Source organism: Curcuma longa, chromosome 20 (assembly GCF_044706935.1).
Source record: "Curcuma longa cultivar G26 ecotype Majalengka, Jawa Barat chromosome 20, ITB_CL_G26_1.1, whole genome shotgun sequence".
NCBI classification, from domain to species: Eukaryota; Viridiplantae; Streptophyta; class Magnoliopsida; order Zingiberales; family Zingiberaceae; genus Curcuma; species Curcuma longa.
The window spans coordinates 8,776,026-8,790,908 of record NC_133880.1 but is presented as its reverse complement, the minus strand read 5'-3'; the positions used below and the strand labels follow the sequence as shown (position 1 = coordinate 8,790,908).

The following is a 14,883-nucleotide window of genomic DNA, read 5'->3' as shown; positions in this document are numbered from 1 at the left end:
GTTTACTTCATGCCAAGCTGCAAGAAGTTTAACTGAAGGAATAAGGAGAGGGAGTTGGATGAGGCATACCTTGAGCTGGATAAGGATAAGAATACTTTGGGCCACTCATGGCAGAGAGAGAGAAGCTTTAGGAGAAGCTTTAGGAGAGGTACAAGAGAGAAACACAGGATTTATAGGGAAGACAGGGATCAAGAACCTTTGAGAAAACCAAGGATATTTGAGAAGTTGCCAAGGATATCTAAGCCACTGTATGTATTTGTTTTTAAAAAGACCAAACAATTTAAAAGTGATTACATTATAGATCCAGTCGAAATTATTGTATAATTATTTTTTTTTTTATTTTTAAATTTGAATAGATAGAGGTTATTATTGAGATTTACATATACTTTTCAATAATTTTAGTTGATTGTTTTTTTAATTAAATTTTAAATTTAAAGAGATAGATGCATGGTAGGAGATTGGAGTCCACCCTGTGTAAAGCGACAAAACAACTTATAAATGATTATGTAGTATTTTTTTACTAAAGATATTTTCTCCTCAACTAAAAGTAATTTCGAAGTGATCTTAATAAATGACCTTTAATCATTTTGATCAAAATTACTACATACTTATCTTCTTCTTAAATTTAAATTTGGAGGCCGTTGGATTTTATCCATGCTCTCAAAATGATCTAACGATTAAAAAAAAAAAGCCAACATAACAGATCAAATATCTTAAATTAAACTAATTAAATCACAATACAAATATAAATATCAAATATTTGAATACAAAGATAACATAGCAAATATTTTAATACAATGATAATGTATCAAATATTTAAATACAATCAAACCTATGAAAAATATCTAAACTCACCAAGTCAAATTATCCAATTTTGTAAACAATTTGTTGTTCACAATCATCCACTAGAATGTCTATGTGAAGGAAAACACTTCATAGTTGCTGATTCATTGTTTTTCCAAGTTGCCATGGCAACCAAACAAATCATATGGCTAGTAAAAAAAATTAGAAAATCAAAACTGTCCTTGATAGCTCTCTGCTCAATCAATTGCCAGAGGGGCACAGAGCAAACAATAATGGTAATACAAGGATATCGAATTACCACGAATTATACAGATCTGTTCTCTAAACAAATTTATCTTTTAGTGCTTTCTAAACAAGTTATCAGTAGTTCAAGATTCATTACCCAACATCCAGAGAGATGCATCCAATATATAACACTAAATGCCCACAGATTTCGAGTGAGTTGCTTATAGCCTGAGCCTTGGTGGGAAGTCTTCAGATTCAAAAGTGCCCCTCAGGTAAAATAGCTAGTTCTTGCCAAGAGCTAGTTCTTAAATCTATGCACTAGTATCCGACTCAACATTTGAAGGGACATGACTTCCCTGATTAGTATAATTAGCTGAACCACCAGATCGACCCCCTCTCCCCTTCGCACTATAATAGTTTCTAGGGTAGTAGTTAGAGTCATAGTACTGACTCCAGCCATTCTGGTAGCTACCATTCCCACCTCGGCCACCACGACCACCACCACGATAACCCCTCCTACCTCCAGGACCACCTATACCACCCCGAATTCCACCTCGATTATTGTGGTAAGGCCTACGCGAATGATATTGTTCTTTCTGCTCCACATCTCTGGGATTTAGGTTTTCTGAAATTATTTCTGGTTTTTCTTGTTCTTGGTTGGAGACAGCAACTGCTGGAGAGCTGACAGTGTCTATTTCATCCTGCAAGTGGAACAAAAAGAAAGAAACATGTAGAAAATTGAAGATCAATTTTAGTTGGGACAAAAACAGGATCGAGTCCTAGTGTTTACAGTGATTAGTTGCTCATCAGAAAGGCTAACTTCATGATCAGGGTAAACTTCATTTGGTTGAAATTCTTGCTGTTCATCCTCCTGCAGTAAAACAAATATCAGATGTCACTGTGTTCCACAACATTTTTTAAACAAACATGACGCTAGCAATAGCTAAAAGTTAAACCAAATGTATTATCAGGAATACAAGGCACTAAGAATAAACATCAATAAGGATTTAAGAGTAATTGTAGACTAGGATTGTTTCATACTTTCTTTATCTAACGTTGTGTCAATGTCATAAAAAAGGTTTATTTTGAACAAGAGCCAGTCTAATATGATAAAGGAGATACATTCTAGTTTTGTCCTATTCTCCAATTCTCCCACCAACCTCTTCCATCGCTTCCTATTTTTAATCCTTCAATTGCTATAATAGCAAACTGATCCAATACTTCTGTCTCACCTTCTTCCTCCTCTTCTCCTTTCCAAATACCCCTTTTCTTTCGCCTCCCTATCTTCTCTAAAACACTAACTTCTCTTCTATATTTCCTCCTGCCCCTCTTCTCTTTTTCCAAGTCCTCATTCTACATTTAATGATTTTCCCCTACATCAACAGCCATCTGTCTAAGCTATTCACACACTTGAGACAAAGCTCAGCCAATTGTTATTTGGCTTTCTCATCCTCAACATTGCACATCCCCAACTTTGGCCACTTCAAGGCTCAAACCCTGAATGCTTCTTAAAATTCAATCTATTTTAGTTACTTCTTGAGGTGTAGCGTGCAGACAAAATGGAAATGGCACTTTGTTGAATGTTGGATGCATACCAGAATAGTCACAAAGTATACAGATTATAGAATCAATATTTAGGTATATCAATCTAATAGTGTTACAAATTAACTACTTATAAATACTAAATAAATGTTTGGCATTCGATCAATTAAACTAATCTTTTCTACAGAAACACACACACACCGAATAGTGTATATTTTGTCTAAGTTCTAATTACTTGGATGAAGATCTGGAAGAGATAAGGGACAGTCTCACAAAATTGCATATGTAACACCATCATTTATGCATATTTTTGTCACTTTCCCTCCTCTCCTTCATATATTCCATCATAGTAATCAGCCCTAAGAGAATAAAGCACTAGCAATGTTTTGATAGCAAACTATAGGCAGAAGAGTCATTGTGTGGGAAAAAAAAACACAATATATGAAGGATAAATTTACATGCCTTAGTCCTGCATATAGAAAAGTTTCTTGACTTAAAACCAAGAACCACTAGATGAAGAGGAATAAATGTGTAGTGCCAAGGCATACCCCTTGAAAAGGAAAAGCTAAAAGAACTACAGCACATCAAGTAGTTCTATTTTCTTGTGTCAATTTGATTAATTAGAAGTCTGTTAAAAAATTAACACCTTTCTAGTGAATGGTTGACAATGGAAGGTCCATGTGCAAATTTTACATCTAAATTTTCAAGTGCATAGAATGAGCTCTACATTAGCTACTCCAAGTACAAAAAAGCATAAAAGCCATGTCACACGTCTAATTTAAGTTAGCAACACTAGTAAGAGAAAGAATGATAAATTCAACAGGAAACACCTAAAAAGACATCAAATGGAAGCAGGAGACACTTTTAAAACAGTTACATATAAAATTGTATTTAATTTTACTTTTCCATATATTCAGATTTGGCTTCACTTTATTCAATGTTTACTGTTACAAGGTTTAATCTAAGGCTTGATTTTCCTGAAGGATAAGTTGCAGGCAGAATAGGAGCAAGATATAAGTCAACAGATAGATCATCCATCAGTTGTTTCATTTGATGGAAAGATAAATATTTGAATGAATAAATTTGAGCATCTATCCTTTGAAACTCATCCACCACCACAGTGAAAACTAATGGAAACTTGGTGAACATTAAAAAATTGTCCATTGTCTCTCTATATATGCGTTCAATAGAATAACTCAAAGAAAAATTCATTTTTCATCCTTTCCCTCCATTCTTCTATCTTTCATATATACCCTTGTTTTTCATCCTTTTTTTGAAAAAGGAAACAATGAAAACGATGGAACTCCAAAGAAAGAAAGAAAGATTAAATGCCGGTCCATAGAATCTAGGGCCTACAAGCAACCCATTTGTTGTTACAAAAATAGCACAGAATAAAACTAAGATATTTTAACATGGAAAATGAATTATTAGATTGCTTAAATAATATTAGCAGTCCTGGAGTCTCTGTTGCAGGCGGCAGAAGAAACATGGTAAAAGTATTAGATATAAGGTATTGTGAATTTCATGGTTTCAAGCAGTGATAGGTAGCACCCAGCATTGTTAAAATATATCATTCGAATTGTTGACCAATATATGGGTAAATTTCATCGTGTCGCCATAGTGACACAAGTTCAGTGATACCAACTAATACAGGCCAGTCTCAACCAATCTCGTTCAGTTTCATCCCATGACTAATCATTTGATTTTGTCACAGAAAGGAGAAGCAATATGAGGGAAGGGAAAGTGAGGAAACACCAACAAAGCACGTCATCAATAAAAAAAGAGTGATCAAATCAGCATAGGAGGAGACAATATGTATCCATATCATATAGTCTAGTTCTCCATGGTTAATCAAGATAAACATATGTATTACATGAACAAACCAATTCCAATATTAAATGTCCTAAGAGATTTAATCTAGGGTTCGGAAAATTCTAATAGAATATTAAAGGATCTAATGCTCTCATTCCATTCACAACCCTCATTTTTGTATAGTAAGGCATAATCGTTAGTGTTTGTTATATTTTTACAACTTGGTAACCTAAAATTTTAATTCAATTAACAATTTAATTGCTATAGGCTTATAAAACCTGAGTGGAAGATTATCATAAAATTAAAATTCATTTAAGTTGATCATAGCATATTTTTGAAGTGTGTCTCAAATTTAACATAGTATCATATCCCCAATTCAAAGATCGGAAAGAGATATCTATTTTTACTCCAAGACCTTAAATGCTTTCTTTTTCCATCATCCTATTTCTGTTATTGTATGTGTCACTTATAGGAGAAGCCCACTGGAGAGACTTGCTTGTGTGATCTTGTTTTTCCTCCTAGTTCCATATCATTTTTCTCTTTCTTTATGCTCATCCATTTTCTCTTTATCCTCTCAATTATTGATGCTTTCAAGGAATCATCGCCTATGTAGTCCATCAACTATTTCCAAAGCTTTGCTAATTTGAGATTGAGGGGATTATTGGTTGTGTGCTTTGTTAATTACTTAAATCTTTTTCACCTACGTGTGAATATTATATTTTTTTCATTTCATTATGGTCATTTCTTAGTTTATAACAAACAAAACATAGATAGTACCCATGCTGCAATTTGAGGAGTGTTAAAAGCATTAGATATTAAGCTTTGTGGATTTAGTCCCATACTGCTATTTTAGATCTCGAGTTTCTCCATAAGTCATACATGTATACGTAATTATTCCTTACGACATAATATAATATTTTTCCTTTATCAAACTCAACAAAGCAAAATGATATTATCCAATAAGCACATTTTCATAATTGATCAAGTTCCAAAAGCAACTCATGCAACTGCTGGCAATGTGTATCATAATACTTTATCATATAATACCAGTCCAAATTTGGCTGGCACGATGGAAGGTGCTAACCATATTATGTTGCTAAAGTATAGAATCTTGCTTAACTTGAGGTGGTAGAAGCTTTGCAAGTGAACTTTTATAAATCTCCCCATCTGACCACATCATTAACCCAGACCAGATCACTGATAAAATAGAGATGCATTATCTTGTTTTGCATGGTTTTAACCACTGATACTGAGTTATGCTTTTTTTATCAATAAACAAAATCTAATATAACTAAAATATAGCCATGATTTTTCCCAGGAGTGAATTTAGGTATCAAAATATACTCCCATGAACAAAACTTCATGCACTCACATATAGATATAATTATTGAAAAAAAAAAAGAGAGAAAGATTTGAAGTCATTTCTTGATGGAGAGGTGATGATAGCAAAATCTGCTGCATGATCTTTGTTAAACTTTTCAAGGGAACCTACCCATATTCCATACAGACGTAAAATGAGAAGTTTTCCAGATAGAATTTGTATGATATTATAAAAGGTTAGATCTTCCATGAAACTTGAAACCTATAATCGTCTCATTAAAGAGTGTTAGGAGCAAAAAAAAAAACAAAGGAACTTGGCATTAGTACATTAGATGTATTGATGCAGCATCCGTATGAATATCTATCCCTCAACCACTAATCTTGAGGGGTATATCTCCCAAAAGAAATAATAATCAACAAAACAGAAATGTTACATTATTGTTTAAATGATTTAAACAATGAGAGGGGCATCTTTTATAGGCCTTATAATAACCAAATTCCATACAACTCAGGCAAACTAGACTAAAGTTGCTTGAAATACCAAAAGGAAAAATAATAATAATAACAATAGCTAAAACAAGATTCTTAAGTAGATATAAAATAAAATAATATTCTAGACCTATATCAAATTAAAAATGCTGAGTATTGGATTAATATTTTGGTAAGTTGGTGACTTAAACAAATAGACATTAGAATTGATTTTTCTCACAATGAGTCAAAGAAACGGACATCAATGTTCTTAGAGAAGTATTTATCAGAGTTCTCAAATTCATGAACAACTACACATAATTTAATATATTTTACTAGTAGTCAATAGGTTGACAAGCTCAAAACTATAATATGGTTAATTGGCATACCACGGATCTAAAAAAGTTGGATACATCATAATAATCATTGCTCAATATAAAACCCCAAGAAATTAGCATGTCTCTCTTAATATGCTCGATAGAAATCTTGTATAGAGGAAAGAAATAGATAAAAACAACTCGGTTGGTGAGCTGATTCATGCTGAAATTGATTGGCTAACCACTTGACCAAAAGCACAAGCTATTAGGAAAGGAACCAATTTATATATTTGTATCCTTTATGCTGTAGTTCATTTGATTGAAAATACAACATAATTGATGAGAAAATACTTTTTACATAACCACTTATCACAAAAGCTTGAATTGTTAGAGATTAAAGGGCAACCTGATGCATAAAGCTCCTATCAAAGAGAGGTCCCAAAGAAGGGTCTATTGTACGCAGTCTTACCTTGCTTTGCAAAAGGTTATTTTTGAAACTCAACCCCGTGACCTCTGAGTCAAACAACAACTTTACCATTCAATGCTCCCCTTCTGTATTTACATTAACTATATCTAGAAACATACTAGTACAGGCCTCAATAGAACTACCAAGCAATTTGTCAATTAATAAAAAAGAGTCTCACATTCTTGATTTGTCCCATTCTTTATATTCACTTTAGTTTTTGGCCTCTTAAGCTACTATAAAAAATTCTAAGAATTTGAGTCAAGATTATAAAAAAATGATTCTAGCGATAGGTGGTTAGCTAATCGCCTAGCACCTAAATGATAGTCAAACACCTAATCAAGAACCTAGGAGGAGAACATTAAAATATTATTAAAATCATGGTTTAAAATCTCAACCTATATCCCGTATTAGAGTTTCGGTCTATGACCAAAACGATACAGTTTCAGTATCGTATCATGCCGTACCGATATGGTTTCAATATTTTTTTAATATCAAATATATTAATTAAAAATAAAATATTAAATTTCAATATTTTAAATATACAAAACAATGGGGAGCTTTGACGCAACAGTAAAGTTATTATCATGTGACCTAGAGGTCACGGGTTCGAGTCTCTAAAACAACCTCTTATAAAGTAAGATAAGGCTGTGTACAATAGACTCTTCCTCGGGACTTCGCATTGACGGAAGATTCTTACATTGAGCTGCCCTTTTTTTAATTAAAAAATACAATAAAATAAAATAATATTTTTTAAAAAAAAATATGAGATCGTGGCACCCCATATGGTAAATAAATAAAAAAATATTATATTTTTTAGAATTAAAACAAATTATATATATATATATTTTAAATTAATAGGATAATTCTATTAGGGTTTAATTAAGCCTACTTTGATTATCCCTATGAAATTATTAATCTCGGTTTAATTAAAACCTAAGTTTAGTTTCATTGCCACTTCCGGTTCCACGCTGCGGAGCTCACTCGATGCCTCCGTAGTGGTCGCGGGGCCTCGGGGGAGGAGTGCCGGTGTTGACAAAGTGTTGGTGTCGGCATAATATCGGTGTCAACAGTGTGTCGATCGGCAGGTGGAACGAAATATTTTGCTCGTGTAGTCCAATCTGACACGAGATTTTAAACCATGATTAAAATAGTCTCGTACATTCAAATTTACAATCATAAATTCTAATCATTTATCACATTATTAAAACAAGTGTTGTAAATGGCGATAGGCAATGGCAGGGCAGTCAGTGACTGCCTACTGCCTCAGTTGCCTAGGCGGTTAAATTTTTTTACTATTTTTTATACATAATATGATAAACTGTATATGTAATTAAATGATGGTTATGCATAAATAAGCTTCTTTAGATATATGTATATTTACTTCTACCCTCCCTTCTTTTAGTTCTTCCACCCTTTCTCGCTTCTTATTCTTGCTATTTTCAAGATAAGCTCTTACTCTTTTTTTGTCTTCATCGAATGCTTTAAGACATGCTTAAACTTGTCCTACAATACCAGTAGTTTGATGCTTCATCCGATAAACTCCTCCCTTAATAAGCCTCTTACACAATTTGCATATGATCCAATCTCTTTTTTCTTTGCAATACAACATCCCATAATCTCAAATAATATCACTAAACTTTCATTTCAAATCCACCTCCAGTTGTTTCTCATTTTCCGCCATTAATCTTCAATAATTAAATAAAAGATCAAACACTAGAACAAGAACTTACTAGAAAATATATAAAAGCTAACCTAGTGTGTTGGTGATGGTAGCAGGCAACGACGATGCAATGGTGCGGGATGCAGTGGTGCGGCGGTGGCAACGGCGGTTCCAAGCAGAAGGAGGTGGGTTGTGGGTGACTTGGTGGAGTTATTTATGTTTTGGAAGGAAGAGAAAGTGTATCAATATATCTAGGTTTTTTTTTAATTTATTGACTTTGACCACTACTGCCTTGACCACCTCATCCACTGCCTCACTCGCCTCATGCACTGCCTAGCCCGCCTCACTAGCCTCGCCTCATCTTTGACCACCTAAAGTACCGTGTAAGGCAAAGGCGATGCGGTTGACGTCCACCTCCCGCCTAGGTGGTCATCTCAGTCATCATTTAGAACACTAACTAAAACTCACAAACCACATATCAACAAAATATATCTTATTTCACATTGCAACTAATCAAGCAAAAAACTACAATAAAGCATAAGATTCTTAATGACAAATCCACATTGCAAGAAAACACATAGAAAATTCAGAATTAGTGCCATCATAATATAATATCTGACTTTTTCATCATGCCACTAAACTGCCTTTTCCCGTTATTAAATGTACCTTCCTAAACTAACCCCTTAATCTCCAATTGACCTAATTGCCTAGGTTATCTGGGCATCTGCCTAAGCAACATAAACAGGTTATCAGGATGCTTACTTGATTTTTGAAGCACCCACCTAAAAGAGATTACCTATACTGCAAGTGAAGCAAAGTCCTATAACAACCACCAAGGTAGCCGCCTAGGCCATTTTTTAAAATCATGGTTTGGGTCACAACTAATTGCACATGATAAGTTTCTTAAAGGGAGGATGTGAGTAGGAGAATTTCTGATGTTGAGTCTAGGGGGAACTTAAGGATTCTTTTATCTTGCGAGAAGGATCTCTAATTGAGGTAGAAAATGTGTCTATTATATGAATAGTAGCATGCTCAATGTTTCTCATATTAAGAAGTTCCTTTGGAATTAGGTCTTGAGAGTCAACTAAAGGTTCTCTGGTCTTGCGGAAGGGTCACTAAATAAGGTACAAGCCTTGATTATTATCTCTTGAGGTATTAAGTTTTGTATTTCTTACATTATCTTTAGTTTCCTTTTCAAGTTAAGTATGGGGAAAGTAATCTCGTTCTTGTGACTATTCTAGAATTAAATTTTTCAAAAAAAATCACAAGTTCTTTAATCTACGAGGAAGGTAATAAGATTATATGTGAGCTCCAACTAGTATCTCTTGGAATACTAAGTTCGATCTTTCAATTTAAGTATGAGGGGATTTGATTTGTTTGTTATGAGTTATAACTAGTTCTGTTTCAGATTCATTAGGTTTGACACGATTAAACTTAATAGTGCTCTCATTACATTTAGAAGCATATATGCTTACCCTCCATTGTATCTAACAAACAGATCATAAAACCAAGTTAGAGGCAACGTACATGGGAAAATCATCATGCCAAATTTTTGTCACTAGTTTTTCATTTGGATGAACATTAACAACCTCTCTAGTGACTCATAAAGAGGTGCTCGCTGGTGACTCATAAAGAGGTACATCCACCTAAGAAAGTTTGCATGGAATCCCAGTGATTAAAGTTTCAAGTTGTATCCCAGTGATTGTTGTAATGGAGATTGTTAAGGATCCACTTATGATTAGGTAAATGTACGAGGACCTGGATGTAAATAGGATTTATCCAAAACATCTAAATAGGTAGAGACACTTTTGAATTTTCCCTCACTAATACAGAGAGATTATGTTTATGTGAAGCTAAGATCATGCATTTCCACAAGTAACCTGGTGTGGATTTCAATACAAAAGTATCCTAAATTCTATCTCTGATGATTCACCTAAAGAATTAACTTCTTTCTCTTCATCTTTAACCGCTCAGTTCTTGATTGTACCAGTATTAGGATCTTTCCTAGACATTAAGCGGTGTAATTGTTGGTCAGAATGCATAATAGGATTTGAAATGAATTTCCTTATCTGAGTGATTTATTTGTGTTGAACTCTTCCCTATGAATTATCAAATGGCTTCAAGAAATTGATTAAGCTGCAAAAGGTAACAGATTTTTAGAACTTTCTAGGTTGTTTAATTTAGTCTACAGATACAACTCCCATTAACAGCAGCTACATTTCTCTCATTATTGGTGGTGGCAGTTCATCATGATTTAGTTGTTGAATAACAAGGAGAGGAGGGAAAGCAAAAACAAAAAATGCATGAGTCATAGAAAATCCAAGCTTCCTTATTCTTACTGAGTTTTATCTAACACTTGCTTAAGTTTTACTCTTCAAAAATGAAGAGCCTTATTAATCATATTAGTCTGAAAATAGTTTTCAAGTATACCAAAGTACAAAAAGTTGGGTTATGCAATAATCCTTTCATTCTTTCTCCCAAAAAAGACAAAAAAAAAAAAAATGAAGACAGCTTTAAGTTAGGTTACTTCATCTCAATATGACAATCTTTTAACAAACAAGTTCTTAAAATGTGCTTCAAATGATTCACTTTCTACAGACAACCAATACAAAGACCATGTTGTTTGTGTCATTATGGCTAAACCCAAATGTTATACTGCACAACAGAATAATTGCTAAAAGTGATGAGTTATATATAATTCAAATATCAACCAAAACTTAGATATTAGAATTAGAAAAGGCAAAAAATCAAAATGCTAGATTGCAATCCAAAAAATCAAATGTCCCCATTAAATACCTGCAACACAAGGTCACCAAAGTACCTCATGGGAAAAATGCAGTTTGGAGGAGCTATAGGCCTGTTGCTGAGGTAACAGTTTTGCCACAGTTCTCTTTTCTAGAAATAAATGTAAGATCCCCACAAGGCCCACTCTCTTCAATCACATAATTGTCAAGATTCAAGCTTATAACCACATTGAAAAAGCTTCTAAAAGTGAATAAGATGCTTTGGGGGTTATTTTAACACACTTACTAATCCTTACCCACATATTTTGCTGCACTAGTGGGATAAGGCGTCAAAACTTGCATAACTGGAAAAATGTAATGTAGCAAACCCACAAAACATAAAATGGAAAAAGAATTTCTCTTTTTCTAGCATAGTAACCATCCTATGTTTGAGTGAATTCCTAGGGAACAATGATGTTTATATTAAGATCCCCTGATGGTTCCCCCCCCCCCCCCCCCCCCCCCCCTCTCACGAATGCACCAACAATAATCAGTAGTTATTAGGACCCAATGTCTGCAATTGATGTAACAGTTTCAACTTCAAAATTTTCACTTCTCAAAGTAGAGTGGATCCATTGGGTAAGCATATGAATGGCAAATACATGACGAGATAAGATGAATGAATAAAATAAAAATTAAAGAAAAATGAAAAATTAGCTCATACAAGAAAAACCATAAAATTTCACATTCACCTCAGACTCAACTGGAATTTGGACATCTTTAGATTGTTCGACTGATGAGGGCACTGTCGTTGCCTCACTAATATGAACCTGACAAGCAGCACCATACTTCCCCACAGCAGCTGCCACATCACCAGGGGCCTTCATTTCTGGCGTAGTGGTGAAGTAGTCCGAAGCCAAAATCTTGTTCAACTTTTCCCTCAATCCAGAATCTAAATTGTCCACAACATGTACCGTCAAAACCAACAAACGATGCAGAAAAAGAAATCCATCACCCACATATAACCAAAAGGCACTAACAGGTGAGCGATGTCCCAGGCTGGATAGGCTGATCAGCGTTCATAAGCCAGAGCTTTGCGTGCTGAAGGCAGGCGCGGAGAGCGTCCTTATGCGAGACACCTGAATAGACCGGCCGCGAAGTGAGAAAGGAGCCAAGCGTCGATATCGCATCGAGATCCTGCTCGCCAAGCAGGTCGGTGGCATCGTCCGTCACGTAGTCGTAGGTCAAGCAGCAGCCACGCTCGTGAGTCCTGGTCAACATCATCGCCGCAAACTCGCTCTGCGGCTTGACATCGAACAGGAACCCGAAATAGGCCAAGGTCAAAATGTCAATCACAGCCCGATCCGGCTCCTCCTTGTCATCAGCGAGGATAGGGGTTTCTTCTTGAGGGGTAGAGACAGGAGGAGGAGGAGGAGATACGGCAGAGGCGGTGGCGGAAGACGTGCGATCGAGCTCCTCCTGGACGGCGGCGGCGAGGGGACCCTGGAGCTTCTCGTACTCGTCGATGAGAGTGAGGATTGCGGGCTTGGAGCGGAGAACCTCTTCCTGCTCCTTGTTGAGCGGCTTCCCTTGGGTGAGTCTCTCCTCCATCTGCAAGATGCGGTTGTGTTTCTTGCGCAGGGCTCGGAGGCGCTTGTTCATCATGCTCATCACAGGCCCGTCAGCCAACGCCGACTCTGGCACCGAAGACGCCATCACTTCCTCCTCTCTGCTTCTCCTCCCGTCGGTGTGATACGACGGAGCAGTCGGAAACGTGTCCCGTTCACCGGAGGCGGCGGCTCTTGGGGTTCTCTTCTATCGCGTGGGGAACAGGGACGGACGGAAGGAGGGAGGCGTGGAAATTGGGACTGGCGAAGAGGAAAGGCTTCGGGGCCCGGCTGGGATTGCGATGAAGAGGTCGGCTTCAAGACCTTGTGATACTTGGGTGGAAAATGGGTCGAAAATGGGTCGATTATTAACAGAAAGTAATTATTTTGGCAGAAATCTCAAATCAGTGCCTCCAAGTTTCAAAAATTTCTAAAATGTGTCCCACATTTCAAAATTCACAAAAATATTTTTTTTCACTTGCTCCTTTTTAAGACCATGAAAGTATTTTGTTTTGATAATATTATTAATTATAAGCAAACTCAATTAGAACAAGATAGAACTACCTCGTCTCCTAATACTTTTAGGTAAAATAATAGAGTTGAATGAATATATATATATATATATATATTCTAAAATTTTATAATATTTTTTATATATAATTTAGATGTTCAAGTTTCGTCGAAGTAAATAATCTTCTTTTCTAATTCATCTACTAGATAAATTTAAAGCATAACTTATGTAATTTAGATATCCAGCTCTTAGAATTGATTAATCCTAGGATAATCGATCCATCTTATAAAAATTTCTCATCGACTACCAAAGTAATTTGGAAGAGCTTACAATGAGAGGCTCAATGGTCCAACTTTCTTAGGCCTAACTAACTTCCCACGATAAGAAATTCATCTTATAATGCATCTCAACTAGGACTCAAACCTTAGATGCCCAGGAAACTACATAGATGTTTTACTGTTGCACAATAGTTTAGGGGGCAAATATAAATATTTTTTTAATAATTCAAATATCCAACTCTTCAAACTGATTAATTTTAGAGATGATCGGCTCTTCTATTCTCTTCAAACTGATTAATTTTAGAGATGATCAATTTGATTCTATAAAAAATTTTCATCGATCATCAGATAAATTCGAAAAGTACACATGTCAGACACACAACATTGAACATTCTACTTGACATCCACCGTAGGATAATTGCTTATTAGTGGGAATTAAAACCTTGATCCTTCTTGTTGTGCCACTGTGCACCGGGTACAAGAGGTAGATTTATTTATTTTTATTCCTTAAAAATGTTAAGGTGAAGTTACTTTATTATTCTTCTGTTAATAAAAGCATTGCTACCCATTGAAGTCGTTGGGGACAATGAATCTTCACAAGTCATTCCATCTTCATCTAAAACAAGTAATCTTATTGATTTTATAGTATCTATTATAAATTTTAAGATTGTTATTATTACCATTCTTGTGCTAGATTACATGAACCCACTTTTTTTTCATGAAACCTTCTCTAACCCTTTGTTGCAACAAGTTATGATAGAAGAATTGTAAACACTTCAAGATTAAGAATGAGACTTGAGATCTAAGTTGACTTGCCCCCCCCCCCCCCCCCCCCCCCCCCCCCTAAAATGGCAATAATTGGTTGCAAATGAGTATATAAAAATAAAAACTTGCTCTGATAGAAGTATAGAATCGTACAAATCTCATCTTATGGAAAAGGGTTTCACACGAGAATATGAAACGACTATGAGGAGATGTTTGCTTTAGTCGTATGACTAATCACTTTTCAAAGTCTGATTGTTCTAGTTGTAGTTTGTAAATAATGGTGATCTATCAAAGGAAGTTTGTATGAAACCACCATATACAAGCCTTCCGCATCCTCCAAACAAACTATGACAATCATGCAAAATAGTTTATGGCCTTAAGCAAG

At 35.3% G+C, this 14,883-nt stretch overlaps 1 protein-coding gene across 2 annotated transcripts; it reads right to left on the bottom strand.

Annotated features, from left to right (window-relative positions):
- Positions 1-1,005: 1,005 nt before the first annotated feature.
- LOC141813969 (uncharacterized) lies at positions 1,006-13,228 on the bottom strand. Of its 2 annotated transcripts, none has more exons than XM_074701971.1 (4): positions 12,378-13,228; positions 12,090-12,289; positions 1,820-1,900; positions 1,006-1,730 (listed from the first exon to the last, which is right to left on the bottom strand). In XM_074701971.1, the coding sequence occupies exons 1-4, from the start codon at positions 13,051-13,053 to the stop codon at positions 1,341-1,343; spliced, it is 1,347 nt and encodes a 448-aa protein (XP_074558072.1). In that variant the 5' UTR covers positions 13,054-13,228; the 3' UTR covers positions 1,006-1,340. The 2 variants fall into 2 exon arrangements, with proteins under 2 accessions (XP_074558072.1, XP_074558073.1); XM_074701972.1 differs by having other exon boundaries at positions 12,102-12,289.
- Positions 13,229-14,883: the final 1,655 nt, after the last annotated feature.